The 27,982-nt window shown below is 43.3% G+C and overlaps 2 protein-coding genes across 2 annotated transcripts in view; both read right to left on the reverse strand.

Moving 5' to 3' along the window:
• Positions 1-510: 510 nt before the first annotated feature.
• LOC146345128 (uncharacterized) lies at positions 511-26,758 on the reverse strand. The gene is made up of 5 exons (XM_084859216.1): positions 26,675-26,758; positions 25,939-26,038; positions 24,571-24,679; positions 23,796-23,943; positions 511-20,624 (listed from the first exon to the last, which is right to left on the reverse strand). Exons 2-5 carry the CDS (start codon positions 26,028-26,030, stop codon positions 20,608-20,610), a joined length of 366 nt encoding a protein of 121 aa, XP_084715342.1. The 5' UTR covers positions 26,031-26,038; positions 26,675-26,758; the 3' UTR covers positions 511-20,607.
• The window catches only part of CUL2 (cullin 2), a 55,282-nt gene continuing 53,344 nt past the window's right edge, over positions 26,045-27,982 (reverse strand). The window contains exon 22 of the mRNA XM_084859213.1: positions 26,045-26,926. The gene's annotated coding sequence lies outside the window, so the exon portion shown is untranslated. The remainder of the gene's footprint in view (positions 26,927-27,982) is intronic.

Genomic DNA, 27,982 nt, shown 5'->3' on the forward strand with positions numbered 1-27,982 from the left:
TTCCCAGCCCTAATCAACTAAAATACAATCACCTTAAAAGTCAGAAACGGAAGCCTAAAATACAAAGTGGAAAGTGGTGAGTCTCACTGAAAGCTAAGGAATGACTCACCTCGTAACCAGGCTTCGACTTTGGGAGTGCCTGGCTCCAAGCCCTGAGATCACACAGAGAGTTAAAGCAATGAAATAAACATTGGCTTTTGGGTATGAATCAAACAAGCAACACACGGGCCATAGCACAGTTGCTGGGCCAAGACCCTACAGCTTGGTCACTACGAACACATGGTCCCAGATCTCAGCTAAACATGACAAAGGCACTGCCCAGAAATATCAGTAATGTTTTGTCCCACAGAATGAGTAATGCACGTAACTTAAATGTGCCAAGGCCTACGTCTACCTAGAAGTTGCACCCTTTGACCCAGAAACTCTTCCCCTAATCAGGTAGGCTGCAATTTATTAGGTAAAGCACTCTATACATGTTCAAAGGAACTCCATCTCTATTTCATACGTCCCAAGAGTTGCCACTTTTTTTTTTTAATAGGCAGGGATTTTGTGTCTTTAGAAGCTGCTTAAGAAGCCCAAATTTACAGGTGAAATGTTTTGTAGCATGAAGATGCAGTAGTGAGAAGAGTTGCATTTAATTTATACAGCCTTATAAAGACAAAGCCTTATCCCAGGGCTGTGAGTGTTCTATATGCAAATTGATTAGTTATGCAAACACCAGGTTTGATATACAGTGCAGATTTCAGCATCATAAAATTCAGCATTTCTCATTTTTAAGCCAGCAAGTCTCTAGTCCTTATGGCTACAGATGAAAGCTTGAGCAAAGGTAGCAAATCTAGTGTCATCTCAGAAGCCGGAGAGGGGCTGAACAGGATTTCCAGTAAGCAGGGGGTTAGGCTTCAGTAACCTGCACAGCACCACGTCCTACCCTTAAGACAACTATTTTTGAGTCCTAAGCTGCTACTACAACTCACACAGCCCTGACCGTGATAGCCAGCCTCATAGGAATGTTATGGGGATATGTAGCCATTCTAAAGCACTTTAAAATGTATATAATGTGTGATTCTATGTGGAGACCACATACGTACGTATGTAGGGCAAGCACATGTTAATGACTAAGACAGCGGAGAGCAGAGGTGTTGTATTCTAACAGCTGCAGATTAGGCCAACCTTCCTCAACCTCATGCCCCCCAGATGTGGGCTCTGGCTTCCCTCATCCCCAGCCAGCATGGTCCAACACATCTGGAGGGCACCAGGTTTGAGGAAGGCTGAACTATTCCCTGTCTTTTGTATCTGCACGTTTGTCTCATTCATGTTTTGTCACAAACAGCAAGAGTGCGCTGATGGTGAGCCATACATGGGCAGAGATGTAACAGTGAGGATTACAAAAGCTCCCACTGAAAATGTGTGTGTGTGTGTGTGTGTGTGTGTGTGTGTTACACTTATATCCTGCCTTTCTTCCAGGGAGCCCAAGGTGGCATATGTGACCCTCCTCTCCATTTTATCCTAACAAACCTGTGAGGCAGGTTAGACAGAGTCAGTGATGGGCCGAAAGTCACCCACTGAGCTTCATGGCCGAGTGGGGACCAGAACCTGGTTCTCCTGAGTCCCAGTCCAACGTTTTAACCACTACACCACCATGGCTCTGAAGACATATTGCTTGGAACCTGACCTGGTGCCTAAATGGACGGGGTTAGCCCCCCCACCCCAGAAAGGGCTCCTGACTTTCAGAACTATACAACCAAACAATAAGAAAACAGCGCTTGCCCCTTGCAGAGTTGTGACAAGCCCAAACAGGTGAATGGAACAGGCAACTACGGGCTGTGGGAGGAAAGAAAAAGGAACCATGAAATTAACACATCACATCCTGAACCCAACAAGAAGGGGAGGCACAGTTATTCTGATCTGGATTAATCACCTCAGGTGTCGCAGGGAGGATCCAGAGCCACCTCATATGCATTAAATACTAGTTACACAGAATGACAATGAAGCAGGTGTGCGCCTGGGAAGGCTGAAGGCAATGACTTCAGCAGAGGTAGAATTGCTTTTCCCAGATCTGCCCCAACCTGTCTGAACCCACTCTTAAGAAATTATCGGGCCAGAGCCTCAGGGGTTAGCACAAGGCAAGCCTCAAGTCGAGGAGCAAAGCACAGGGATGGCTTAAAGCCACCTTTGCATCACTGCAGCTCTACTGGAATTGGAAATCACTCCCCGTCCCCCAAACACACTTCAGTCTTTAGCTGCCAAGGAGGTGTGCAAATGCCAATAATTACATTTATATAGACATTTCAAGCCATTACCTAGTTAAGCCTCACTGCCAACCCATTCCTGTGAAGCAGGAAGGCCTCTATTAATATTATTATACTTCCCTTTTAAAGACTTGCTAATGTGAAGTTAAAGGCAGACCTTTCTCAGTTCCAGCATATTGATTTGGATCCAGGATTGCACCGGGCAGAGTTCAGCTGGTGCTGGAGGAAGGGGTGAGGTGGCAATTTTTGAAAGAGTTTGGATGTGTAAATTATGCCAGTTGCATCACAGTCAGAAAAAAAAATCTTTATTTTAGTGGAATGTGTTAAGAAGCTTGAAGCCCTTTCCCACATGGGACATAAACAGGCATCATGGTGTTCTAGGATATCTTTTTAAAAGTTGGAGTTCCTTGCTTGCTGTACTTGTTGAGTGAGTTTGTACATGGTCCTAGTTTCTCAGATTGTATCAAACTGCTCTGTTTATAAGGTTGCTTGGGAGGTTTTGAGTTGCATGCTATCTATTAGCTTGTGGTCAATATGGGCATCTGGTTGGGCACTGTGGGAACAGAATGCTGGACTAGATTGGCCTGTGGTTTGATCTTATGTTCTTATCAGGTCCTCAAAGCTATTTTGTATGTTCCATCCATGGCTATCCCTGCATATGGTAACTTATGCAATACACGCAAATTTAAAATTGTGCAGAGTCTCGTATTAAGATGGGCAAACTTCCCCCACTCTCTCCAATAGAGTGGACTGCATTAAGAGAAGCATAGCTTCCAAATCCCGTGAAATACTAGTTTCCCTCTACTCAACCCTGGTTAGGCCTCATTTGGAGTACTGTGTCCAGTTCTGGGCACCGCACTTTAAGAAGGATGCAGACAAACTGGAGAGGCTTCAGAGGAGGGCAACAAAGATGAGGGGACTGGAAACAAAGCCCTATGAAGAGAGACTGAAAGAACTGGGCATGTTTAGCCTTGAGAAGAGAAGACTGAGGGGAGATATGATAGCGCTCTTCAAGTCCTTGAAAGGTTGTCGCAGAGAGGAAGGCCAGGATCTCTTCTCAATCATCCCAGAGTGCAGGACCCGGAATTATGGGCTGAAGTTACAGGAAGACAGATTCAGGCTGATCATCAGGGAAAACTTCCTGTTAGAGCAATACGACAATGGAATCAATTACCTAGGGAGGTGGTGGGCTCTCCCACACTGGAGGTATTCAAGATGAGGCTGGACAGCCATCTGTCGGGGATGCTCTGACTTGCATTCCTGCATTGAGCAAGGGGTTGGACTCGATGGTCTTATAGGCCCCTTCCAACCCTACTATTCTATGATTCTATGAATACCTGGGAACCAACACCACCAATTAAGCTAGTCCTACATATGAGGAAAATAGGTAACTGCGGTTACTCAACAGTGAGGGAAGTGTTCTTTGCATATGCTTGTTTATACAAAGCATAAACAAGTATAATACCAAACTTTATGCTTTGGTATTAGCTTGTTTAATGGTTTAATATGTTTTTAGCTGTTTACATTATTTATTGTTTTATATTGTTTAAATTGATTTTATTTGTATGCTGCCCTGAGATCTTAATGATATAGGGCAGGATACAAATGTTTTAAATAAATAAATATGCTCAGAGACACTCTCATTCATTATTACTGTAGATGGCCCAGGACCAAGCTCTGGCATTCAAAATAGGTACTGGGTTTGGGTGAGCTTCAGTGGCCAAATTAAACACTAAGAGTGCCCCATTAGAATATTCATTCAGAAAAGCAAATAAAAGTGCATTAGTGTATTCTTTACTACCATGCAACTGCTAAAAAGCGTAGCCTGTTTTGGGGTGGGCTGCTTCCTCCATCAAGTTCTGCCCTTCTCTAGGAACCACAACTGCATCTGATAATGACGAAGGAAAGATGAACGTGTACAAAATGGTAACAGAATCACGAACACCAGATGTAAGGCCAAATGTTCGGTTTTACTGAAACAGCTGAAACAGGAATTCAAAACTTGGGGGGTGGGAAAGAAGAATGGTTGCAGGGTTACAGTGTATTGTTTGCTTGTGCCGCTGTTGGCAGCTGCCACCTGTTCGCATTTGCTCCCACATTCCTGACCCATAGGCAGTTATTGACTTACTTGCCCCTTGGTGGCTCCTGTTGTCCAGACGTTTGTCAAAAAAGAGAACAACTGTATAGCTTCTAAGGACCATAGTTTAAAGTGAGCCAGGTGTAGGCCGCCATCAACGGTGGCAGTTGTCTGGAGCATCAGATAGTATTACTTTATGCTATTTCTTCCACCCCAACTACCTTACTGCTTTGACACCAGTTCTCTTTATTGATTGGTTGTTTTACTGTTCTATCCTTTGAATTCTTTTTAAGTGAGTGTATTGCCACCTTGGGAGTACATTTATTGATTCATTTACTGACTGTATTTTTAAACCATCCAATAACTGAAGTTCTCTGGGCAGCATACAGTACATCAGAGGTGCAATCCTATGGCTGCTAGACAGTGTCTAGATGGCCATAGGATATTTTGGTTTCTAGGAACCAAGCTCGGTTCCCAGGATCCTCACTGTCAGGGTGGAAACTGAGCCCATAAAGCCCCAGAGCAGTTCTGATTCTGAGGAAGAGCAACTGCCCGTGGGAGAGGAGCTCGCTCATCGCTCACAGGCACAGCGGTAGGGAGAGATTCCTCCTGCCTGCATTCCCAAGAGGGATAGTGACCCTGGCAGTGAGAGAGCAGGGGATGGGGCCTTGCTGGACGCTCGGCGCAGATGGAGGGCGCCGAGAGGAGGTGCTCTGCCCGCTTGGCACTAAAACAACTGTCGCGTCCCGAGGACCTACGGGTAAAAGGGAGGGCCTCTCCATAGCCCATAAGTTCAGAAGTTTCCCGCTCTTCTCCTTCAAACAGGGACCAACTGCCTTACCTGGAGCTTAGGCTACTCTGCTAACTACCCCAGTGCAGTTCCTTGCTTAGTCGCTGGTGATTAGCATCTGAAAGAGTCATTAAGTTGTAATGGAATAAAGCCTTGGAAAGAATCCTCTTCGTCTGTGTCTTGAGTTGGCTATTGGAGGGGACTGTAAGAGGCAGCTAGGGCGCTCCTGACACTCGCTCCCTGCCCCCTCCCCTGCTGCTTCATAGGCAGTGCGGTTCGTCCCTGTCTCTGCGCTCATAAGAGCAGTGCAGAGTGGGCAAAAAGGGGGCATTCCCAGGGGAGGGGAGGAGACCGCGGAAGCATCGTTATGCTGTATTTAGTCATCCAGCTCCCCCACCCCCTCTGATGTGCCCCAGCTAGACAGCCAAAATCAGCTGTCTAGCCGCAAATGCAGGGCAGCTGGAGTGCGGAGGAGAGGATCCCCTCTGTGCTCCGCCCACCCCGCATTGGATAGTTGGTCGCCTCCAAGTTTGGAGGCGGCCAACTATCCCTGTAGGATTGCACCCTAAAAACATAAAACACAAACATCAAAACCAAACAAAAGAAGACCCCAGAATAAAACCAAGATAAAACCAGCAGCAAAGAACAAAGCCATCTCAGCACATAAAATTAAAACCAGCAGAATAAAATAGTAAAAGCACTAAAAACAGTTCATAAAATGCCTGAGAGAAGAAAAAAAGTCTTCACCTGCTGTCGGAAATACCATAATGTAGGTGCCAGGCAAGCCTCTCTGGGGAGAGCATTCCTCAAATGAGGTGCCACTACTGAAGAGGCCCTCTCTGTTGTAGCCACCCAGCTCACCTCATTTGGCAGGGGCTTCTGGAGGAGAGCCTTAGGGTGCAATCCTATGCATGTTTAGACACTCCCACTGGGAGTTGTAGGACTTTTTAATGTCTAAACATGCATAGGATTGTGCCCTAATGTCTGGGTAGGTAAATATGGGAGGAGATGCTCTTTCAGGTAGAAAATAAGCAAGCAAACAAACAAATATTGCAGAAAACAAGCAAGCGAACAAATATTTCTAATGCTCATGAAAAAAACCCACATTCTTGATAGAAAAGTTCAAAAATATAAACATGCATATCCTGAAGCCTTCAAACTGAAGTGTATGATTTTAAAAATACAGCACTGGTAAGTCAAGACGACCAGGGCACAACCTAGAAAAAGGAGGTTTACTGCTTAGATAAAAGTAGAATTACTGATTAGGGTTGACCCCATCCACAAGAGAAGGGACAGTTAGAGATTGTGGGCATTTCTACACCAGCCTAAAATCCTGCATTTACAACAGGGCTTTCTGCTTCTGTTTTAAATGCAGAATCACAACTGATGCCCTTTACACACGCTTCTCCCCCTCCCCCATTCTCCCCTTCTCTGAGTCTTCCATTATCTTTCATTGATCTCACTCCTCCTCTTGCTGCTTTAACTCTTTTCATGGAGGAAACTGAAGGGGAACACAAGGGGGTAATTCGATAGCTTATTATCTCTGATCTATTTAAAAATGGAACAAAGGGCATTTAGTGCAGGAGGGTCATGGCATCGTGTAAAGACGTTTGAATTGTATAAGTGTTAATGTTGTAAAGCCGCCTTGAGTCCCAGTATTGGGAAAAAGGCAAGATATAAATAAATCTAAATATAATAATAATAAAGAGCCCGCAAACTTCCGTGAAGGAGCAATCTCAATCGCAGGATAAAAGCTCCGTGGGATGAAGCACTGTATGTACGTATGTATGTATGTATGTATTTTTACCTCATTTCTATTCTGCCCAATAGCTGAAGCTCTCTGGGCGGTTCACAAAAATTAACCTATTTAGCCTATTAGAAATAATGAATTGTGTGATAAGATAGAGGACAACTGTCCTGAAGGCTGCAAGGTTCAGTCTCTGTTGTTCCCCAGCATTTACAGCCAGATGGGGCTGGGCAGGTGTTACTAACAGCACAATTAGATGTGATAGCAGGAGAACTGCGATCAGATCTGTTTTTAAAAGGCCATTTAAAAGTTTAATAGCAATCCAAGGGAGGAGGGGAGAACCTGATCAGGACCATGGTGCATGGAGAGGAGACCTAACCCTTTATTTTAAAAACACACACATTGATATGCTGATGTTTATCCATGATTTCAAGGCAGTTTACAAAAACCAAAACAAGAAAAAACAAGAACAGAAAATATGAATAAAAAAGGCAGCAGAAGAAAGAGCAATCCATGGAGTTTAAAATATTTAAGAGAGCAAACATGCTTTGAAATGCTTAAGTAAATAAAAAGAGCTTTTGCCTGGTGCTTAAACAACAAAAATGGTGCCAAGCTCATCTTCCTGGAGAGGGCGCTCCACAACTGGAACAAAGAAGCCCTCTCCCTTATAGATGTAAACCCCACCTCTGATGGAGGTGGAATTTGGACAGTGCTGCTGTGGGGTGGCCATGTGTCCTCTTTTACAGAGTACACTTCTCTTTTTAAAGGGCTGCTGTACAAGTGTCTTCTATAGGAAGACATCCTTTATTAGGGGGGTGTCCTCTCCAAACCAGTTTTAAAGATAACGAATCCTAAGAACTGTTGTCCATCAACAGTTAGCACCTGAAGAGCAGACTGAACAGGCAGGCAAGTGAGGTCACCTGGTCACAGTTTTCCATTCTATGATCAGATGTACAGCATTTCTATTGAAATTTCAATATTTCTAAATTTGCACCTATACAAGTAAATTAGCCTATTCAAATTTTATGGAACTCACTGTCCTTTGCCCTCTTTTTTGGTGACGCATGTTGTCATTTTTTGGCAATTCATAAGTGGCCACCCCAAGGTTGGTGTAGAAGGAGATGGTCTCTCCCTCCTATTTCCCTACTGAAAATCCAAAAGCTGGTCTTTGATTCTTAAAGCAAAGTAAAAAGTACAGGTACCCATAGTAACACCTGAGTACCATCAGTCTGGCAATGTCTATTTTATCCTGTTTCAGTCTGGCTGTTGGGTGCTTTGGATCCTCCCGGCCTCTAGGAGCCAACAACTACCAAGAAAAATAGTTGACCACAATGTGAACATACTTAGGGCTGTTTCACACATTACACAGCCCTGGGCTTGCTGTGTAACCTGGGCTTGCTATGAGAGTGTACTCACATAGCTGATGTGATTGTGGGGCACCATTTGTGGTTGACAGTGGTGCAGAGTTAATGAAGGCTGCACTGAATCACATTTTGCCTTCAAAGGCTCGGTAATACAACATAATGAAAATGATTTTTACATGTCAGGGGCTAAGATAATTCAAGCAGCAGCCACATAGAAGGACAAGTACTGAGCCACTAAGACCGTAATAGTAGCTGCTTGTTTGTACAATCACAAGGACTTACATTTTGCGCTTTTGTGAAGATTAGTATGTGGCTGCTATCTAGGGAAAGCTTTACTGTCTTGTTTACTATAGCCTTTAATCATTTGACACAGAGGGAAGCTTAATTTTTATTTCCTCTTTTCATCTGAGATATCAGAGCCTCACTTGTTGCCAGCATTTAACGTGATTCCCTCAAGACCAAACTGCAAATGCTTAGGCAGAGCTGTTGTGCTGAAGAGCTAGCTTCAAATTACTTATAAACACACCTGATATTTCTGGTCTGTGGCAAAGAGATGCATCTAGTTCTCAAGAAAGAGTGCTAGGGCTAACTATTTGGCTTACCACACGGCCCTACACATGTTTATTCTGAAGCAAATCCTACTGAGTGCGATGGAGTTACTTACACTCCCAAGTAAGTGTGCTTAACATTGCAGCCTTGGTCTGTGTATCAGTCCCCAAAATCTTATGTTTAGATGCATAGAGCTGGATTCAGATTTAGTCATACCTAGAGCAGATCCATTAAAATCAATGGAGCTTGTTAGTCACAACTGACTTAAGTCCCATCGATTTCAGTAGGTCTGCTCTAAGGATGATTAAATCTGGATCCAACCAATAATGTATTCCAAACAAGGGGTGGTGAGGTGGATTAGGCTGAGAGAGAGTGGCTGACTCAAGGTTGTCTAGTCACCTTCATAAGAGGCACCCTATTGAATCAGATCTAAAGTGTTTTGCCTACAGCTCTCATGATCCCTCACCATTGGCTATGCTGGCTGTGCTGATGAGAGTGCTTCGGCTATTGGGCGGTATAGAAATGAATGAATGAATGAATGAATGAAGAGTTGCAGGCCAAAACATCCGGAGGGCCATGAGTTGCCCACCCATGGCTCTACTATCTTGCTTCTCATACTGGCCATAGCCAACAAGATGCCTCTGAGAAGCCCTCAAGCAGGACATGAAAGCAATAGCCCTCACTCTTTTTAGCTCCCCAGCAACAATTACTTAGAGTGTGATACTTAGATACTTAGATACTGTGTGTGAAACTAAAGGCTGCATATAGTGATTATGAAGAAGTGTGGCCATTAACAGACTTTTCCTCCAGCTTCATGGGTGGGCAGGGATTTCAACCCAGGTTGCTGTAGTCCTAGTCCAACACTATAACCATTACATCACCACACTAGCTTCTATTAGCCCTGCAGGGCAAAATATTCAGGTACCATTCATGTACCTGCAGCTGCTGCCCCTCCACGGAGTGAGTAGCAACTTCACGGAGTGAATGCTTCCAACCAGGAAAAACAGCGCAAGCAACAATGTCAGCAAAAAGCCAACCCCTCCCTCAGCATCACAGTCCCAATCTGAATGAGGCCCCTCTGACTGATTTAAATAATACTTAAAAAAAAAACTCCCCAGGAGATCCTATTAATAGATCTTCTGCATCACCTCTAGTTTGGCCCTTAGTCCCTTCTGGGGTCAGCACACCTAAATACAGTTTGGCTGTGAAGAGTGAACCTCCATTTTGCATTCTGTTCCTTTAAAAAAAACAAACTCATGATCGTTTCACAATCCTTTCTTTTTTTAGCCTTTCAATTTAATCCTGAGGTAAAATATGATTAACAGTGATCACATCTGTATCCCATCCTTCGTCCAAGGAATTCAGAGCATCATACAAGTATTTCTCCTCTATTTTTATAATTTACAACTAACTTGTGAGGTGAGTTCGTGACTGGACTGGTTTGAACACCATGAAATGTGTTTAAAATTGTTTTAGATATGTGTATCTGTTTATATGTTCGTATGTAGATGGTTTTTATAATGTATTTTAAAGGTTTTAATCTTTGTAAACTGCCCAGAGAGCTTCGGTTATTGGGCAGTTGTTGTTTATTCGTTCAGTCACTTCTGACTCTTCGTGACTTCATGGACCAGCCCACGCCAGAGCTTCCTGTCGGCCGTTGCCACCCCCAGCTCCCCCAAGGTCGAGTCCATCACCTCCAGAATATCATTTATCCACCTTGCCCTTGGTCGGCCCCTCTTCCTTTTGCCTTCCACTTTCCCTAGCATCAGCATCTTCTCCAGGGTATCCTGTCTTCTCATGATGTGGCCAAAGCACTTCAGTTTTGCCTTTAATATCCTTCCCTCAAGTGAGCAGTCTGGCTTGATTTCCTGGCGTATGGTCTGGTTTGATCTTCTCGCAGTCCAAGGCACTCTCAGAATTTTCCTCCAGCAACACAGTTCAAAAGCATCTCTCTTCCTTCGCTCAGCCTTCCTTATGGTCCAGCTCTGGCAGCCAGAGGTTACTACGGGGAATACCATTGCTTTAACTATGTGTACCTTTGTTGTCAGTGTGTACTGGGCAGTATAGAAATGTAATAAATGAAATGATGGACCTGTGTCACCCAGTCAATGACTTAGCTGAATGAAGATTTCAACCCAGCTTTCTGCAATCCAAAATCAAAACTCCAGCTACTACCCTAATGGCTCTCCAGTCTAAAAGTAACCCCAAATGACTGAAACTTATAATCTGTTCTGAGGGAAACTTTAGTCTATTTCCTCCCAACTGATCCCCCCTTTTTAAATAGACATATATACTGATAGGTCCAGATGCTATTAATTCTTCAGGTACCTGCAGAATACATTGCAGACTTAACAGATGTCATCATATGACCTGGGTAGGAAGAGTTTTCAACAATGGGACTCTTTCCAGGAATATAACCATAGAAATGAAAACCTTACAACAGAGGAGCTGACCCTTTGGCTGTGTTCCTGCCAACAGATCCTTCATTTTAATAAACACTTTAATCTGTTTTGTTCTCACAGAGAACCTAATGCAATATGGGAGGAAGTTTACTCCTGTTTTAAGCAGAACACGCATCACTATTCCCAACTAAGTTTTCAGGAGTAAATGTTGGTTCATATCAATATTACCAAGTAGGGTGGCCACTTTTGCATTGAAAAAAAAGAGAAGAAGCTCCCTCTCTGCTGTCCTTCTGCTGCCAGACAAAGACTGCTTTATTCAAGCGAATCTTTGGTGGATAAGTGGACCTGTTGGGCTGGTGGCTGTTTTTACTCTATTATTGTTGTGTTTTTAATTGTTTTTAATTCTGCTTTAATGTATTTGCTTATTGTTTATATGAATTTTCATTAGTGATTGTAAGCCACCTTGAGTGCCATTTTTGGTAGAAAGGTGGGGCACAAACCAAATCAATGCATTCATCAAGAGGAAATGCATCACTAAAAAAGAGGACACAGATTTGCCTCACACTTGCATATGCTGATTTATATGTATACATGCCAATTTAGAAATAATTACTAAAATTTATATAGAAATACAAGACAGCTCACCATAGTGGGGAAGGCTGTGCCAAGTGACCTTTGGACTTGTTCAGTCTGCTGTGCTGGTGCTAACTGTGGATGGACAACTTCAAAGGCCCTGCTTGCCCTCCGTTTTTATGGTTTTTTTAATCTTTAAAGCAGGCTTGGACTGGACAGCCTCTTAAAGAGAGAATTTCTCTACGTGGCATTAGGCAACCCACTATTCCAGGGGTGGGGGACCCATGGCCTTCCAGATGTTGCTGGACTACAACTCCCATCATTCCTGAATTTTGCCCATGATGCCTGGGGCTGATGGAAGTTGAACTCCAGCAACATCTGGAGGGCCACAGGTTCCACACCCCTGCCATTCCCTTCGAACTGGGCATTCTTCTTTCCCCTTCTCCTCCTAGTTTTCCATTTTCCCTTTACAACTGACACTCGGCATGCCATGGATACTGAGCATGTGCAGTCCTCATTGGGCTCTTTTTTTGCCCCCCCCCCCCCCAACTTAGGTTTTTTGAAAAGCTTTTTACTTTAGGTACTTCTGCAAACCTTGTAGTTTCCTAGAGCATTCTGATCCCCCCCCCCTTTTCCTCAGTGGTCCCATATATGTTGGCACTCACCACCTGACTTTGTTATTGGGAGTGATTACTGAAATATATGTGAACACTCTGAAGCACTATATAAATGTTAAGTACTTACACATAGCACGTGAGCGTATGAACATGTGCTCTTGAATGACTCCTACAGAAGCACCTAATTCTATTCGTGTGTGCGTGAGAATGTGGCAGAACATTCCCTGCAGAGAAGTGTTTTTACACAGTGCAGTTTAGAAGTGGGGGAAGGGGGTGGTGTAGGAGCACCCCAGCTGAAGTGTGTGAAATTCCTTGGCAAACTTTCTCACCACTCAAACACTCTTAGCCTGAGGGGATTCTTCGCTGAGGAGGATCGGAGCTGGGAAGCAATTGTTCATTCCTAGCATGAGGGTCCTTCCAATACTCCCAACACTCCCAGTGAGTGACACATTCCAACACTGCCTCACAGAGATTATTTGGAATTTTCACCTCCGCTTCCTACAATCCTTCCTTGCTTTGAAGATTAATCTGTCTGACACAGTTCACCCCTTTACATTTGTGTTATTTTTTGTGATACCCAGTCTTGACTAGACAGAAATGTTCTGATGAGAAAGATGCAGGGGTGGGGAACCCACCGTATGATCAAGAACAGTCATTTCTGAAAGCAAGATTAATGCTGTGCCCATATGTTGTGAGCAAATGTTAGAGTCTTATCTTATAGATTAGAGTAACACCTCTTTAAGGTAGAATGGCAGCAACAACCACAGTCTACTGTTCCTTTTTATTGCTGGTCATTGCTTAGAAGACACAGTATTATTAGTATTGTGACATATATTGATTGTAGGAGGAAATGGCATAGATATTGACCAACAAAACCTGATGGGGGACATGAAAGATCAAAGATAGCACATATTATCTCCCTCTCTTCAAATAATTTGTTAAAAGGCCTGCAAGGATTAATCAAAAAGCAGAATCGTAGACTTGTCTACTCAAAAGTACATCTCAGTTAGATCTCGAGGTCTTATTCCCAGGTAAGTGTGTATAGGATTATACCATACCCATTTATTCTGGGACAAAGCCCTACTGAGTTTAATGTAGACATGTGCAGGATTGCTCTGCTAGTTAATTAATTGCTGAAGGCTAGCATTGATTGGCGAGGGCAAATTTTAAATTACTGGTTGCTGTGAATTAAAAACAATTTCCTTTTTTACACAATCTTCCACTGTTCCTCCTACCCTGCATTGGATGATCATAAGCCTCTGAGTTCAGGGGCTTACGATCATTGAGGGTACAACCTATAGGGCTGTGCCCTTATTACTGGAAAATCAACAATTCAAAATATAGTATTTCCACTCTTCTCCTGAAAACAGACACATTAAAACCAAAGGGAATAATTTAGAATATATTTCATTTCTACTGAGGCAAAAAACAGCTATCTTTGCATAAAACGAACTGACTCTTGAATTAAAGTGCAAATCACCACACTTGAAAAAGAGGTGAAGGCAAAAGCAAGGCGAGAGAGAGCGGTGCAATTTTAAAAGGCAAGCTGATTTTATTACCAATTGTATCTCAGCATCTCATAGCCATTAGGGTTTTATGTTTGCAAGCCCGCTGGAAGGCAAGGTAGTCTTTTGCCAACATAGCACCCCGGAAGCTTCAAGCAATGACCGCTCCAGCGAGACAACAATTGTTGGCCAATCTATATATAATTAACTTTTCACAGCCGTCATAGGGATTCCTTGGCTAATTGGATTGCACTGTTGGATACTGCAGTAAAATTAAGGCACGATGCTAATGAAGTCATTGAAATGTACAGGGTATAATTGTGACACTGTGACGTCTTGAGGTTGCCAAGTACCCGCTATTGTATTTGTCCGACCAGTAAAGCCACGCTCTACCCAGTAAGTAGTATTGAGGTCTGAAAAGCGGTACAGTCAATTTCAGTACAGACTCTTCCATTCACAAACATAAACAAAACCTGGATGTATCTATCACCACCAGAGTAAGTTGTGGTCCTGCTGAATATGGATGAGATCTTGACTTCACCCAGTTCAGTCCCTAAATCCCTGTAATTTTAGTAGAGTCAGGCTCACATCTTGCGTAGTACCAGGATGCTTCCTTACTTTATATGTTGGGAGTGAAGGGTCTGGTAACCCAACCAATGACAACTGTGCTGGTTACTGAACTCAGAGCATTCACCCCAAGCGTGTGTTGGGCCGGGGGTGGGTGGGAGGGGACAAACAGGGGTCATACCAGTAACCCTTTAATTAGAATGTGTAATCTTCACTTTCTTCTTAATTCCGGTTTGACTCCCTGAAGATGCAGAAGCACATGCTCAATCTCTGTGAGAGAAGAAGGGTTGTTTGTTTTGGAGGGCTTGGGACAGCTCTTTGGGGGCCCTGGGCATGCAGGAGTTCACTACCTCTACTGCTTCATAACAAGACTCTACTGATATCTACCAGCCATAGATCTAAGAACTGCCTAAGGATGTATGAGCATTTCATTTCAGTTTGCAAATCATTGGAACTCGTCCTGTTCGCAGCTGCGAACAAGAGTGCATTTTTTGGAAAAATGTTCACACATACCCAAACTTGTGATTGTGTTGGAAAAATGTGCACTTTGAAATGCGCAACTTAAATATACATTTTCACACTGTAGTCAATGGGGGAAAAGTGCACACTTGTGAAAAGAGCACACAGAAATGCACACTTCTCCTGTTCAAAATGTACATTTTTCCTGTTCAGACAATCTAAACATGTCACAAATGAAAACAGGGGCGAGCTGCACTGAGCTTCAAATTGAAGTTTGGAGAATTTTGGCAAACTCAAACATCTCCCATTCCTTGAATTGCCATGCTGAGTCAAACCTTCCCGACCATCTGCTCCCATCGGTAGTACATGCCCTGGTCTCCTCTCGTCTAGACTACTGTAATGCACTCTACATGGGGTTACCCTTGAATTTATTATTTATTTATTTCATTTCATTTCATTTCTATACCGCCCAATAGCCGAAGCTCTCTGGGCGGTTCACATAGAAGACAGTTCAGAAGCTGCAGCTGGTACAGAACGCGGCAGCTCACCTGATTAAAGACAGCTGCTGGTGTGATCACATCACTCCGGTGCTGAAGGAGTTGCACTGGTTATCAGTTGTTTTCTGGGCCAAATTCAAAGTGTTGGTTTTGACCTTTAAAAACCTTATATGGTCCCGGCCCAGCCTATCTCAAGGAGCACCTCCAGCAGCCCCAGATAGGTTGCTTAACAAGGTCAGCCTCAGATGGCCTTCTCTCTGTTCCATCAGCCAGGGCAGCTAGGCTGGTGAGGACGAGGGAGAGGGCCTTCTCTGTGGTGGCCCCCACTCTGTGGAACTCTCTCCCTAGGGAACTCTGCCATGCCCCCCCTTTAATGACCTTCCGCCATGCATTAAAAATGTGGTTGTTCAGGCCGGCATTTGGGGTGGGTTAGGGTATTTTTAGAAATATGTTTTAATGTAAAATTTTATTGTTTCAAAACTGTTTGCATTGATGTACATCGCCCAGAGTGGCCGGGTGACTGGCCATATAGGCGATTGATTGATTGATTAATTAATTAATTAAACAAACAAACAAACAAAGCAAGAAATGGATCACCTTACTTCATATTTATACCAGCTGGCAAGATTCCTCAGAGGAATTCCTAAGCACAGCTGGATGGCGATGCCCTTTTGTTTCTTTGCCTCCAGCATCCAGAAATAAGACGTATAGTGCCTGAAATGGAGGCTACATTCTTGACAGTCATGGCTAGGAACCCCTATTTATTCCTGTAATTTCACTTGTATCCCAACCTTCCGTCAAGAAGTTCAGGGCAGCAGGTGTGGTTCACCCACACCCCTTATACCCTCACAACAGTTCTCTGAGGTAAGTGAGGCTAAGAGATAATGACTGGGTTCAGACCACATGATAGCCCACAGCTCAACAACCCATACTCAACCCTTGAATGTGGGTTATTGTACTGACTGAACCCAGCCAGTGACTGACCCAGGGTTACCCAGTGAGCTTCATGGATGAGTAGGGATTTGAGCCTGAGTCTCCCGGGTCCTAGTCTGGCACTCTAATGACTATACTGCACTAGCTTTCTTAAGCCCTTTCTTCCATATATTTATATACAGAGCTGTGCATTTGCTGCGATTCTACTGAGCTGCAAAAAAAGGCACTGAATGGGGCAATGGATGCAGAATTCAACTTCCTGAGAATCCCAGATTCCCCTCCCCCATAAAAGGACTAGTGTCTAGCCTTATGGCTGTGAAGAAATGCTTGAAAGTATATGGGCTTGCTGAGATCACTGAGTCCAGAGGTGTGGTTAAGTAACACTTCCAATGAAGGGAGACAGAGCTTCTGTGCTCCACGCAACTCACTGCCTTCCCCATGACCAAATACAGTATGCAAAATAATAAGTTACATAAATTTGCATAATTTGCATAAACTGAATAGGCCACTCAGGATTTGGGGGCATTCAGAAGTTGGATTGCCTGGGTACATTTTTTAAAATCACAGAATATAAGCAGCATTGGGGCTTTTTTAAATGTAGTATGCACCTATGGCCATCGTTACATTGAGCAAAAGTGAAATCAAGAAGAGAGTTAATCTATTTGGTTGAGAATGACTGATATTCATCCTGCATTAGCAGTTAATAGTCTGAATCTGATGAGTTACCCTCATCTTCATCTTTGTTGCATTTTAGATTGTAAGCTCCTATGGTAGGGACCTATTTTGTTTTTATCACTCTGTAAAAGCACTACTAAGAGTCAAATAATAAGAGATCTCCAGCAGGAAGCCTGCACTGAACCAACCAAAATCATGTAGTTTGACATAGCCTCAACTCTGTTTGGGACAAATCACTCAAGACAAGTGTCCAATGGCAAAGTAACACAGCCACCCCAATTCAGCAAGATACATGTGTGGATGTAATAGTCTGTTCCTGTAACCAATTATAATTGGAGATGCACATCTAATCCACATCGTTAAGGTGTCTGGATACCTGCTCTGATGTGCATCACAATATGGAGCCATTGACTGCTATGCACAACTAGTTATATGTGACTGGAACACTATAGCACTGATATCCCTTTCATTCCTGGAGTTATAAAATCAACACTTCTGAATGTTTCACTGCAGAATGACTCTCAGGGCTCCTTCACGCAGAGCTTTTACCCTGCGATTGAGATTACTCCTTCACGGAAGTTTGTGGGCTCTTTACATGATGCCGTAACCTTGCTGTGACCCTCCAGGGCGTCTCCTGCACTAAATACCCTTTGAATAAATAGATCTCAGATAATGAGCTATCAAATTACCCCGTTGTGTTCTGCTTCAGTTTCCTCCATGAAAAGAGTTAAAGAGGCAAGAAGAGGAGCGAGATCAATGAAAGATAATGGAAGACTCAGATACAGGGAGGAGGGGGGAAGGGGAGGGGGGAAAGGAAGCGCGTGTAAAGGTAGTCAGTTGTAATCCTGCATTTAAAATGGAAGCAGAAAGCCCCATTTTAAATGCAGGATTTTAGGCTGGTGTACAGATGCCCTCAGTATTTTCCCCAGGTCCATTACTCCTTGCAACTCTGCCCAATTCTCTATTTGCCACTGGCATTCATTGTTACCGAACTACCACAGACTATAGTCTACAATGCACCTTTCCCAACCTGGCACCTTTCAATGACCATGCTGCATGGGGATGATGGGAATTGTAGTCCAACATGTCTGGAGAGCGCAATGTTGGGGAAGGCTGCATCAGCTTTTCTTTTGTGTTGCAGGGAAAGATATATGCCATTTAAGATTTTGTTGTAGATCTGGCCAAATATGGAGTCAGGCAAAAGATGTCCCTTTGGAGTTGGATCTGTCTCTTAAAATAAAATAAATAGGAGAAAAGTTTATTTTATCTTGCTTTCTAGCTTAGAACCCCCCAAACGACAAACATTTTAATCTTCTCCCGAACATGTAAAATGTTGCTTTAAAACTCAATTGCATTACAATAAAATAAAAAATATAGAAAAGACTTCATTTCCTAAGCCAGCTACAAGTATGTACAAGCCACTGTGTACAGGATCATTACTTCATTTGCTTTTCCCCATCTTTTTTTATATTAAAAATATTCATCTCAAGGGTAGAAAATTCACTCGCTTTGCATTTGGCCAAAGAGCTTCTGAAATACACATACAAACTCCCAGAGGACTAGGGAAATAAATAGCTTGTACTGAAACGCCCAGATTTCATCTCCCCTTTTCCATAATGAACTGCACAAACAACGGCTTCCCTTTAAATAATTTAAAATGCTCCCACTAGGCTTCTCTTCACTTAATCAAGAGGAACACATCCTGCAAATATTGAGCGCTCCCAAAGCCATGGAAGTCATGGCATTATGACAGGTTCAGTATGTAGAATCAAGACAAAATTTTCTATAAGAGGGGAACAACAAACAGTCCAACTGTAACAACAAAACAGCTCCTAAAATTCAAATATAGGCCCAAGTCTTGAACCACTGATTCCTGGCAAATTATATAAAATTCAGAGGATAGTCAAAGATGATCCCAAACACCTGGAGCGATGCTTTTCAGAATCACATTCAGTTCAAGCAGGGGTTGCTTTCTTAAAAACCCACAGCAGAGAAACAAACTTAGAATTTTGGGGAGAAGAGTGCAGGTGGGAATGGGGCTTCGGATGCCTCTTGCTCACTTCTGCTGTGCTTTAAATACACCCCTCAACACGTTATAGGGATTTGGTATGACCTGTAGCATCCATCTTGGTCCTTAGGTGGGCAATGAGAGAGTGACCTGAAACCAGCCACCAAAAGTCAGCAAGCCATGACAAGGAACATCTAGAGATATAGGAACCATCTTTACAGCCAGAGGAAATTCAGAATAGCAATAGGAGTTGCTCTTAAAAACAACACCAATGTCCTCCTTTCACCCCACTCAACTTTTCTCCCCAAAACCGCTTTGCCCCAGTGGTATTTCTTCTGGGGGTTCCCAGTGTGGAAGTTAACTCCTACTAGGAGAAGTATGTTTTTGTGGGAGGAGGAATAACAAGTACAGTTCAGCTCTTGCCAGCTCCTGCTGTGCTAGACCCCCCCCCCTCGTAACTGGGCATGATCCAAGTTGGCCACTGTCCATAACATAGTTTACCTTTCTGGTGCCATTTTGTAGGGAGCAACACATGCATTGCCGTTGTCCTGGGACTGCAAAGCTGAAGGCCATCAGCCAAGGAACCAAGGGCCACTGGGAAGTTGCAACCCCTGCTTCCCAGGAAGAATGTAACAGCGAAGGGGAGACCAATGTAGCCCATCCAGAACCCAAAGATGGAGAAGGTGCAGGAAGCTTCTGTTCCCTTTCCCTTCCAGGAAGAACACTCAGTTCCAAAGTCCAGTTGCTCTAGGAGTGCAGAGCTGAAGAGAAGCACTCCCTGACTCCATCCATTGGCCAGGGGACTAAAAGCTCCTGGATTGTGTGGGGTTGGTTTTTGTGTATATGTATGTGTTTTATTTTACAATCAATTGTAAGCATTCTTGAGGACAAGTCAATCAAAAGGCGGGATCTAAATCTTCTAAACAAACAAATAATCATGCTTTAATTGGTCACGACTTTATGTGGGCTCTCAAGTCACAGTTTAGCCACCTTGACAGTATCTACAAAATAAACTTGCAATTTTTTTAAAACAAAATTTGAAAAGTGGTGTGAGGAAGAAAAATCTTAAAAAGGAAAAGCCAACTGTGTGATTTCTTAATTGAAGCAGACTTGCTTAAGAGGGGGAATGATCTTTCCTAAGGGCTATTTAGAGAAGATGGTAGTATCAGCTAAACAGGTCACCATGCTGGCATCACCCCACACAGCATGGCAATTATTAGCTGGCAAACACTGACAGCTGAACAAGCCCAGGAGACAAAGGCAGCAACAGGGGTGATGGCTGACAAGAAACTAATTTGCATTGATTTTAAACACAGCATACGTCTTGCCATCTATGCAGATGGGAATGGGAATTCTGGAAACATCTGGTAGAACCACATAATTAACCCCCCTCCAAATATGTAAAAGTGCCTCCTTTAATTATTTCAGGAGAGTAGACATCCATGATAGCCCACAAAAGAATATAGTACCATTTGTGAATCTTTGTGATGCCACAGGACTCTTAGTTATTTTTTGCCATTTATCTTACTAGAAAAGTAATTGAAACTGTGAAGTCTGAAGTCCATTGAGAGTCATCCTGCTAAGGCTGAGGTTAGCTATTTTTTTAAATTGCCTGTAACAAAAAAAGTACAGTGATAGCACTAAATCAGAATAGTTATGATGTCTCAAATTCAATTAATTGTGCACTATTTAAACATGGATAAACTGAAGGCTTGACATGCAGTGTCTGATTCATACATACAGCCTCATATTTAAATCTTCTACCATGGTCTCCATCTCTCAAGCTAACCTACCTGTCAGGGGTTGCAAGAACAAGTTAAGATGCATTTTGTACAACTAAATAACTGCTCTCTAATAGTCAACAATTGCAAATATATGGACCAGAATTACAGACATGTAATCCAGGTAAGTTTTTTTCCATGTTCATTACTACATTTGCATCCCAAAGTATTAAACTATTTTCTTCACTCTTTCAATCATGTTCTTATCCTATAAAAAAAATACTTTGAATAGATAGGTCTTCTTCTCAACACTTTATAATAAAAACAGACACTTCGTATATCTGACGTATGGAACATTATCCCTCAGAGAATATTTCTGCCCAGTGGGACTTCACAAAACACCTTATGTTCTGTCTGTGCTTATTTTATTTCACATGCAGTCCAAGCCTTGTTAGCTCCGATTTTTTTTTATTACCCTAAATAAGTGTAAAGGCGTATACTGTACTGCAAGATGCTGAACCTTAGAAGACATTAAAAATGTTCCCACATGAACTTTCCTCATGGAACTGTCAACAAAGCAAGGCACGTTGGGACACATTCTCCTCTTCCCACTCACAGGAACAAACGAGGGAAAAAGTTCACTGGGTTCACTGGCCCTGACAAGCCCGTACTCCAGAACTCCTTCCGAGTGTGAGAATGTATAAAGAGGGACTATTAGTGTTCTAACACCCACCAAATATTTTCTTTATTGGCCAAATTCTTCTCTTATAATGGGAGCCCTCCCCCAAACCGTGTTGTCCCTCAATTTTGGTCAGTAAATTGGCCAGATGTGGCATGCTTCCTTCCCTGTGGCTAACTAGTAGATCCCTTTGAGTTGTATCCAATGGTATCCTTCTGCTAGTGCAAAATTTTTACCACCTGAGGAAACCCCCATTTTCATCCTTGCAAAAGTATCAAACCCAATACTTTGATTCTGCTTGCACAAGCCATTCCACAAGGTGTTGCATATCTCATTACAACTTAATTAGGCCATGGGGCTTCACACATCATGTTAAGCCATGTTGGCTCATAAGCTAAGCACAGTATCTTATTTTGGAAATAACTTGCTGTGCCCCCTCACATAATTGGACAAATAATCTATGCAGCATAGTTTATCCCCCCCGCCGCTGCCCTCTTCCCTCTATAGTCCTCCCACCTGATTGGGCAAATGTCCCAGCTTCCTTTGTGGATTTTCAATCTTTTGCCGGGTCCCCTTTTTCCACCTGTGTGCAACAGAAAGGGGTGGGGGGTTCTAACTCCTTGAAAGTTTGCAGGAATGAGGCGAAATTTAATATACAGGTTCCCCTTATGGGGAGCCACCACATGCACTACTGGATAAATGTGGGACTTTGCATTTTCATGGAAAAGTGAGGGTTTATTACACATGAACCCGTTTGGGAACTGCATGGGAGGGGACCTGATTTGGAGTCAGAGGCACAATGGAATGTGGCAGGAAAACAAGTTTGCTCAGAGATCGCTTGAGAAGACCAGACCAGAGCAGCAGTAGCGTTTTTGGGCGCTCTCGCCAAGTAGCTCTGTAGGCGATCTCCATAACCCATGCTGGCGCAAAAGATGGCAAGCTAACCCACCATAGGTAAAATAACCCTTACTTCAGACCATGAGTTCCCAGGATGGCTTATTTGGGGAAATAACCCACCGTGGGTGGGAAAAAGAGCTCACAGGCAACAGACTAAACCATTACTCAGGAAAATAAACCATCATGTGTTAAAGTGTCATCCGAACCCAGTCAAGGTGTTCCTTACACTAGGTTTTCTGCTTGCGGTTGTGCAGCTGCTAGCACAGAGATGAACTTCAAGCACATGGGCCAAATGTGGCCTTCTAGGGTTTGCCAGGCCCCCCCCCCCCAACTGCCTACTATTTGATGGCTTCTCAGCTTATGTGCATCTTCCCCCATTCTAAAAGGGGGAAATGCTGCTAGCAACCAAGCCTTCGGAAAGGCAAGAGCTTTAAGCTAAAATCTGCCACTGTTGTTTACATTTTCCCCGCTCCCCTTTTCCCTTCCGCTCTGCCTGCCACTGGAATGTGGGCCGCAGGAGTGTCTCCAAAATTGAATTTCAGGCTCTGGGGTTGGAAAAGCTTCCGCCACCTGGCGCTATCTGAACAAAAGCAACACTTGTAACTTTTCAGGGCCCCAAACCTCTGGAAGTGCATGATCAGCTACAATGGCTCTTAGCTGGTTTGATCCAGGAAGAAAATTCCTATGTTTGTCCCTTTCAGAAGCTACATCTGAACATACGACTCTGCCTCTTACCAGAGTTGGACCTATTGTCCAACTGGTGCAGTACTGCCACTCTGACTGGCAGCAACTTTCCAAGGTTTCAGGCAATTACCTTTCCTCAGACTATTAACCTGCCATCCTTGAAGAGAAAGGCCAGATGTCTTTAAGATGGAGGTGTAGCCATTCAAAATGAATGTGATTTAATGTATCAGTAACCACCTAAGCAACATTTTGTTTTAAAAAAAATAACGTATAACAATGGGCATTTAGGATTATGTTAAGTTACTGGCCAGAAAACAAGGCATGGTAGCTGATGCCAAAGCAAATTGCAGGCAAGCTTGAGGTCTGATGCTTCACAGCTGCAGCAGAATGCAGCTTTATGCATATTGAAGAAAATAACGTGCGCTCAAGAGGCCAATAATTACAGTATTTCCCATTTCCAAATGTGCTGAAAATGGTGTAATCTCAGCTGCAGTCTTCTTAACCTTGTTTTTATGCATTCATCCCTCTTGTAAGTAATAATTGTCCAAGAGGTAATTTCTCTCTCCCCCTGCCCTCCCATCTTTGACTAATTGAAATTAAGCATTGACTGCATGGACAAGAATCAAAAAACAGGCACAGACTGGGGCCAGGGGAAGACATCTTTGATTTGAAATTTGTATTGAGGAAGCATTACCCTCTGTCAGGGGAACTCTCCTATGATCTTACTTCACCTTTTTGTTTCTATTGTCAATCCCCGATTTTTTTCTTGTTTTTAGAAACCCAAAACAATGGCTAGGATTACCTGTTAGGACAGGGGACAGATCTTCCTCAGTGTTTTCCTCCAAGTTCAGAGACAATATGCCACCAAATATCAGTTGGTGGGGAGCATAAGGAAGGGCTGTTGCCTCTGTCCCCTGCTGGTGGACTTCCCAGAACCATCTGGTCCACCTCTGTGGGAAGGAGAATGCTATATTTGATGGACCTTCATCTTATGCAGCAAGACGCTTCTTATGAAAGGTGTGCAGACTTGTTGGATCAGGGCAATAGGAATACTTAATTAAGGCAACATCATGATGGACCCGTAGAGGGATGGTAAGTTGTGCCTAAGATTGTTATTTGTAACAAGATTGAAGCACTGTTGAAATATGAAAAAATATGAAATAAATTCTGTGCGAACTTGTGTTTTATTTCTCAGTGGCATTTTTAGTGGTACCAAACAGTTGAGTGCAATATTTTTGTCCCCCTGATACTTTCCATATGTGCTTCCCTCCAATCCATCTGTGAATTGAATTCATAAACAGCTGTGAAATAAAATATGGAGATAATTTTCTACACACACAGCATGCTAAGTGCAATTATTAACACCTTATATTTAACATACAGTAAAAGTGCACTTCTTAGGGTCTTTCCAAGCTTATAGGCTTCCCAAAAACATGACAGGAAAGAAAATACTAAATTAAATGGACAACTAAAACCCAGAGCCAACTAAAACATTCACAGCAGCAGATGAAAAAAATTAAATCAATCCAAAGGCTTGGCGAGTAAGAAAGGTCTTAAGAGAATACCAAAAACCTAACCTGGCTTCCTGGGATAGGAAGTTCCACAACCTTGGTGCCATAACCAAAAAGGCCCCGTCTTCCAGGCTTCTGCTGGCTATGAGACACGGTACAAGGCCTCAGATGAAGGCTGCAATGGACAGACAGACTCATGTAGGAGAAAACAGTCCTTCCAATATCCTGATCGCAAACTATTTAGGGCTCTATAGGTAACTAGATAACATACCCAGCTTCACAAGGGTAGAGCCCTTGGCTTCATACTGTTAAGCCTTCAGGCAAAGTTATGCAGATGAGGTAGGGGTCCACCCCACAGCTGGGGGAACGGGGACAGGCAGCCACATAACTCTGTCCTTCAAACTATCCCCTTTGACTTCAAATTGTATTGACTGCAAAACTACATGCTGGTTTGAGACATCTGCCACCTAGTGACTAAAGATGGTACTGCAGGCTTCAAATACATAGGCACATTTAAATAACAATTAATGCATCTTAACAACCAAGTAACCCCAAGAAACCCCAAGCTGCTAGGAACCCAAGTATGCCTAGTTTCAGTTGTCTAGGTTTCATGGTTTTGGAGTTACGGTGCTGACAGACACACAGCCTCTTTTATTATCGATTGCCAGCACTTCGCAAACTGGCAGCCAGTGCAGATTGAACAAAACCAGAGTTATATGCTCAGAAAAGCAGGTCACAAACACTCTAGCAGCCACATTTTGCACCAGCTCATTTCTGAACACTTTTCAAAGGCAGACCCATACAGATAGCATTACCGCCATCTCATACAGATGTGATCAAGGGATGTGTGACAGTGGCCAGATCTGCTTATTTCCAGGAAAAGGGACCAGCTAGTTAGTCATATTACCTCTACCAAGCACCAAGGGAGAGGGGGGTAGCTCCCAGAAGTGCACAGTACATGACCATCTCACGCACATGCAGTTTGTATGTTGCGTTTATGTCCTGCCTTTTCCTCCAAAGAGTCCAAGAAGGCATACATGATCCTCCTCCTCTCCATTTATCCTCACAACCACCCTGTGAGGTAAGGTTAGGCTGAGGGTCAGTAAGTGGTCCAAAGTCACTCAGTGAGATTCAGGGCCGAGTTGGAACTAGAACCTGGGTCGCCCCCAAGTCCCAGTCCAATATTTTAACCACTACACCACACTGGCTCTCAGCCGGAATAGCCCAGTAGGAACGGAGGGGTGTTTCGTATACCAAGCCAAGAACTGTATGACCAGTAAGAGCAGCCTTCCTCATTCTGTTTCAGTCTCGCACATATTGAGGGGAAGTGTTGTTCACTTCAGGCCAAACATTTCAAAGGGCTGGAGGAATTTCACATTCTTCCCTATCTTATTTTGCACATTTTTTGGTTCAGGCAAACATGCATTCTTTTACCTTGCATCTTCATCCATTTGTTTACAATAAAGGCTTTCCTTGAGAGGGTACATCAGATGCATGACATACGTTTCCAAGCACCAGCAAAGCATGGCACCTCCTGAAATGAAAACTTGACATCCATTTGGCTAGAACAGAATGAACGTAATTTAATTCCTTGCTAGTCTAACAGGAAATTGATAGTCGTACAATTTCAATGTGTTTGCGGAAAAGTAGCACTGCAGAGATGGACATTAAGAAGTGGAAGAGTAATAAATAAAAATCAATAAACAACAAGTAGTCAGCACTACGTTGCTGTTCTGACCAGCCTGATGAAAAGAGAAAAAAAACCTATAGCGAAAGAAAGCACCAGAGAATTTAGGTTATAAGTGTCACAGAGATTTTGGAATAGTACAGCATAGAAAAAAATAGCACTGAATTATATGAATTGACATCTCTTTGTACTCTGGAAAGGACAAGCTACCTAGCTTCCTGTTTCCATTCCATACACTGTTCTTTCAAGTCAAGAGCTCACAGGTTCTCAGGATATCCAACTATTAGGTGTGCACTATGGAGTACACTCCAGGCCTTCCCAAACAATGGGGGGAAAAAAGGATGCATACCTCTCTAAACACTATTTTATATTTAGCACAATACTCCTGTAAGAGTCACTAGTGGACTTGTGGGGATTCTGCAAGCACTACGAACAGAAAGGGAAAGAGATGCAAGCCATGAAAGCATCCCTAAGAAAACTGACCTTTGCAAGGTGGGGCATCGAGGGTAATCCAAGGGGCAGAGGCCAGTAATGCTAAAAATCCAGCATGGTCCTCCAGATCAAGGCTGCTCCCTCCTATAGAGGATGGAGTGGAGATGGAAGAAGCAGGGCAAGCGGAGAAACCAAAAGCAGAGAATAGACTGCCCTTGAGGAAGGTGCACTGGTGTGGGGCAGCCAGAGAGCAGGCTCTGCCCAGAGCTTTATGTACCTATTTTGGGTGTGGTGGGTTCCTGGCTGAGGGAGAAAATGAGGACAACATCAGAGGGACTGCTGCATTATTTAATTATATTTATGTATTGCTTACATTAAAATAAATTTCTAAGCAATGTACAAAACAATACAGTGTAAGACTGCAATGCTGTATATTGTTACTGTATACAGAAGACTACTTTTCTGGGAAAGCCTGTTGGAAACACTATGCTTCCAGCACCACCATAAACCTGGAAGGGTTGGCACCTGCCTAATTTGTAGCAATAGGGAGCTCCAGGGAGTGGGCACTATGGCACTGAAGGTCCTATTCTGAGCCATCATGGATCAGAACTCTGAAATCTTGGAAACGGCCAGGAGGGTATCTCCTGATGAGTACAGCATCTTAGCAGTCAGGTCGGCGGTCAGGTCATCTCTTAAAAACGAAGGAGATGAGCCAGGACTGCCTTAAGGAGTAGGAGGAAAGCACCTTTTATCTTTATGTTCTTCTTTGCTGGTATTTTGATTTGTGGATAAACATAAGCCTATGGCACAACGGACTTAACTAAAAGGGGTAAAAAAACCAATTCCGTCAGATATAAATAAAGACCATTTGCAAGGGTCTAAACCTGCCCAGTAAATCCAGGCATGCTTCTCTTCTTTTCCCTCTCACGCTCTTTGTAGTGTCATTAGGGATTCAGGGTGCCTGGTACACAGATACAGAATAGCTCCCTTAAGTTGATCTCTCCCAAAATCAGTAGAAAAGATAGGGTAGCCTTGCTGTGAAGCAGAGGATAGCCAAGCTGCTGTTTGAACCTTTTAAACTACGAGGCTAAATTAGTACTTCAGCAGTGGTTTTACATGGCAAAGAATATTTTTAAAGAGGGTCGGGGCAATGCAAGTTACATAAAAGTCAGATCACAATGAATTATATCATGTGACCAGTTCTTTTAACATCTGGTAAAGTCAGCCAAAAAAAGAAAGAAAGCCTTAATCAGTGCCAGCTCCAAGTTTCTGAGGGCCCTTGGGCAAGACACCCTCATGGGCCTCCCCTCACTGCACTAGCTGATATTGCTCCTTCTCTTTCTCAACACTTCTACTGCT

The sequence above is a fragment of the Heloderma suspectum genome, chromosome 5, assembly GCF_057233095.1.
Source record: "Heloderma suspectum isolate Gila_16-S chromosome 5, 16-S_ref, whole genome shotgun sequence".
Lineage (NCBI taxonomy): Eukaryota > Metazoa > Chordata > Lepidosauria > Squamata > Helodermatidae > Heloderma > Heloderma suspectum.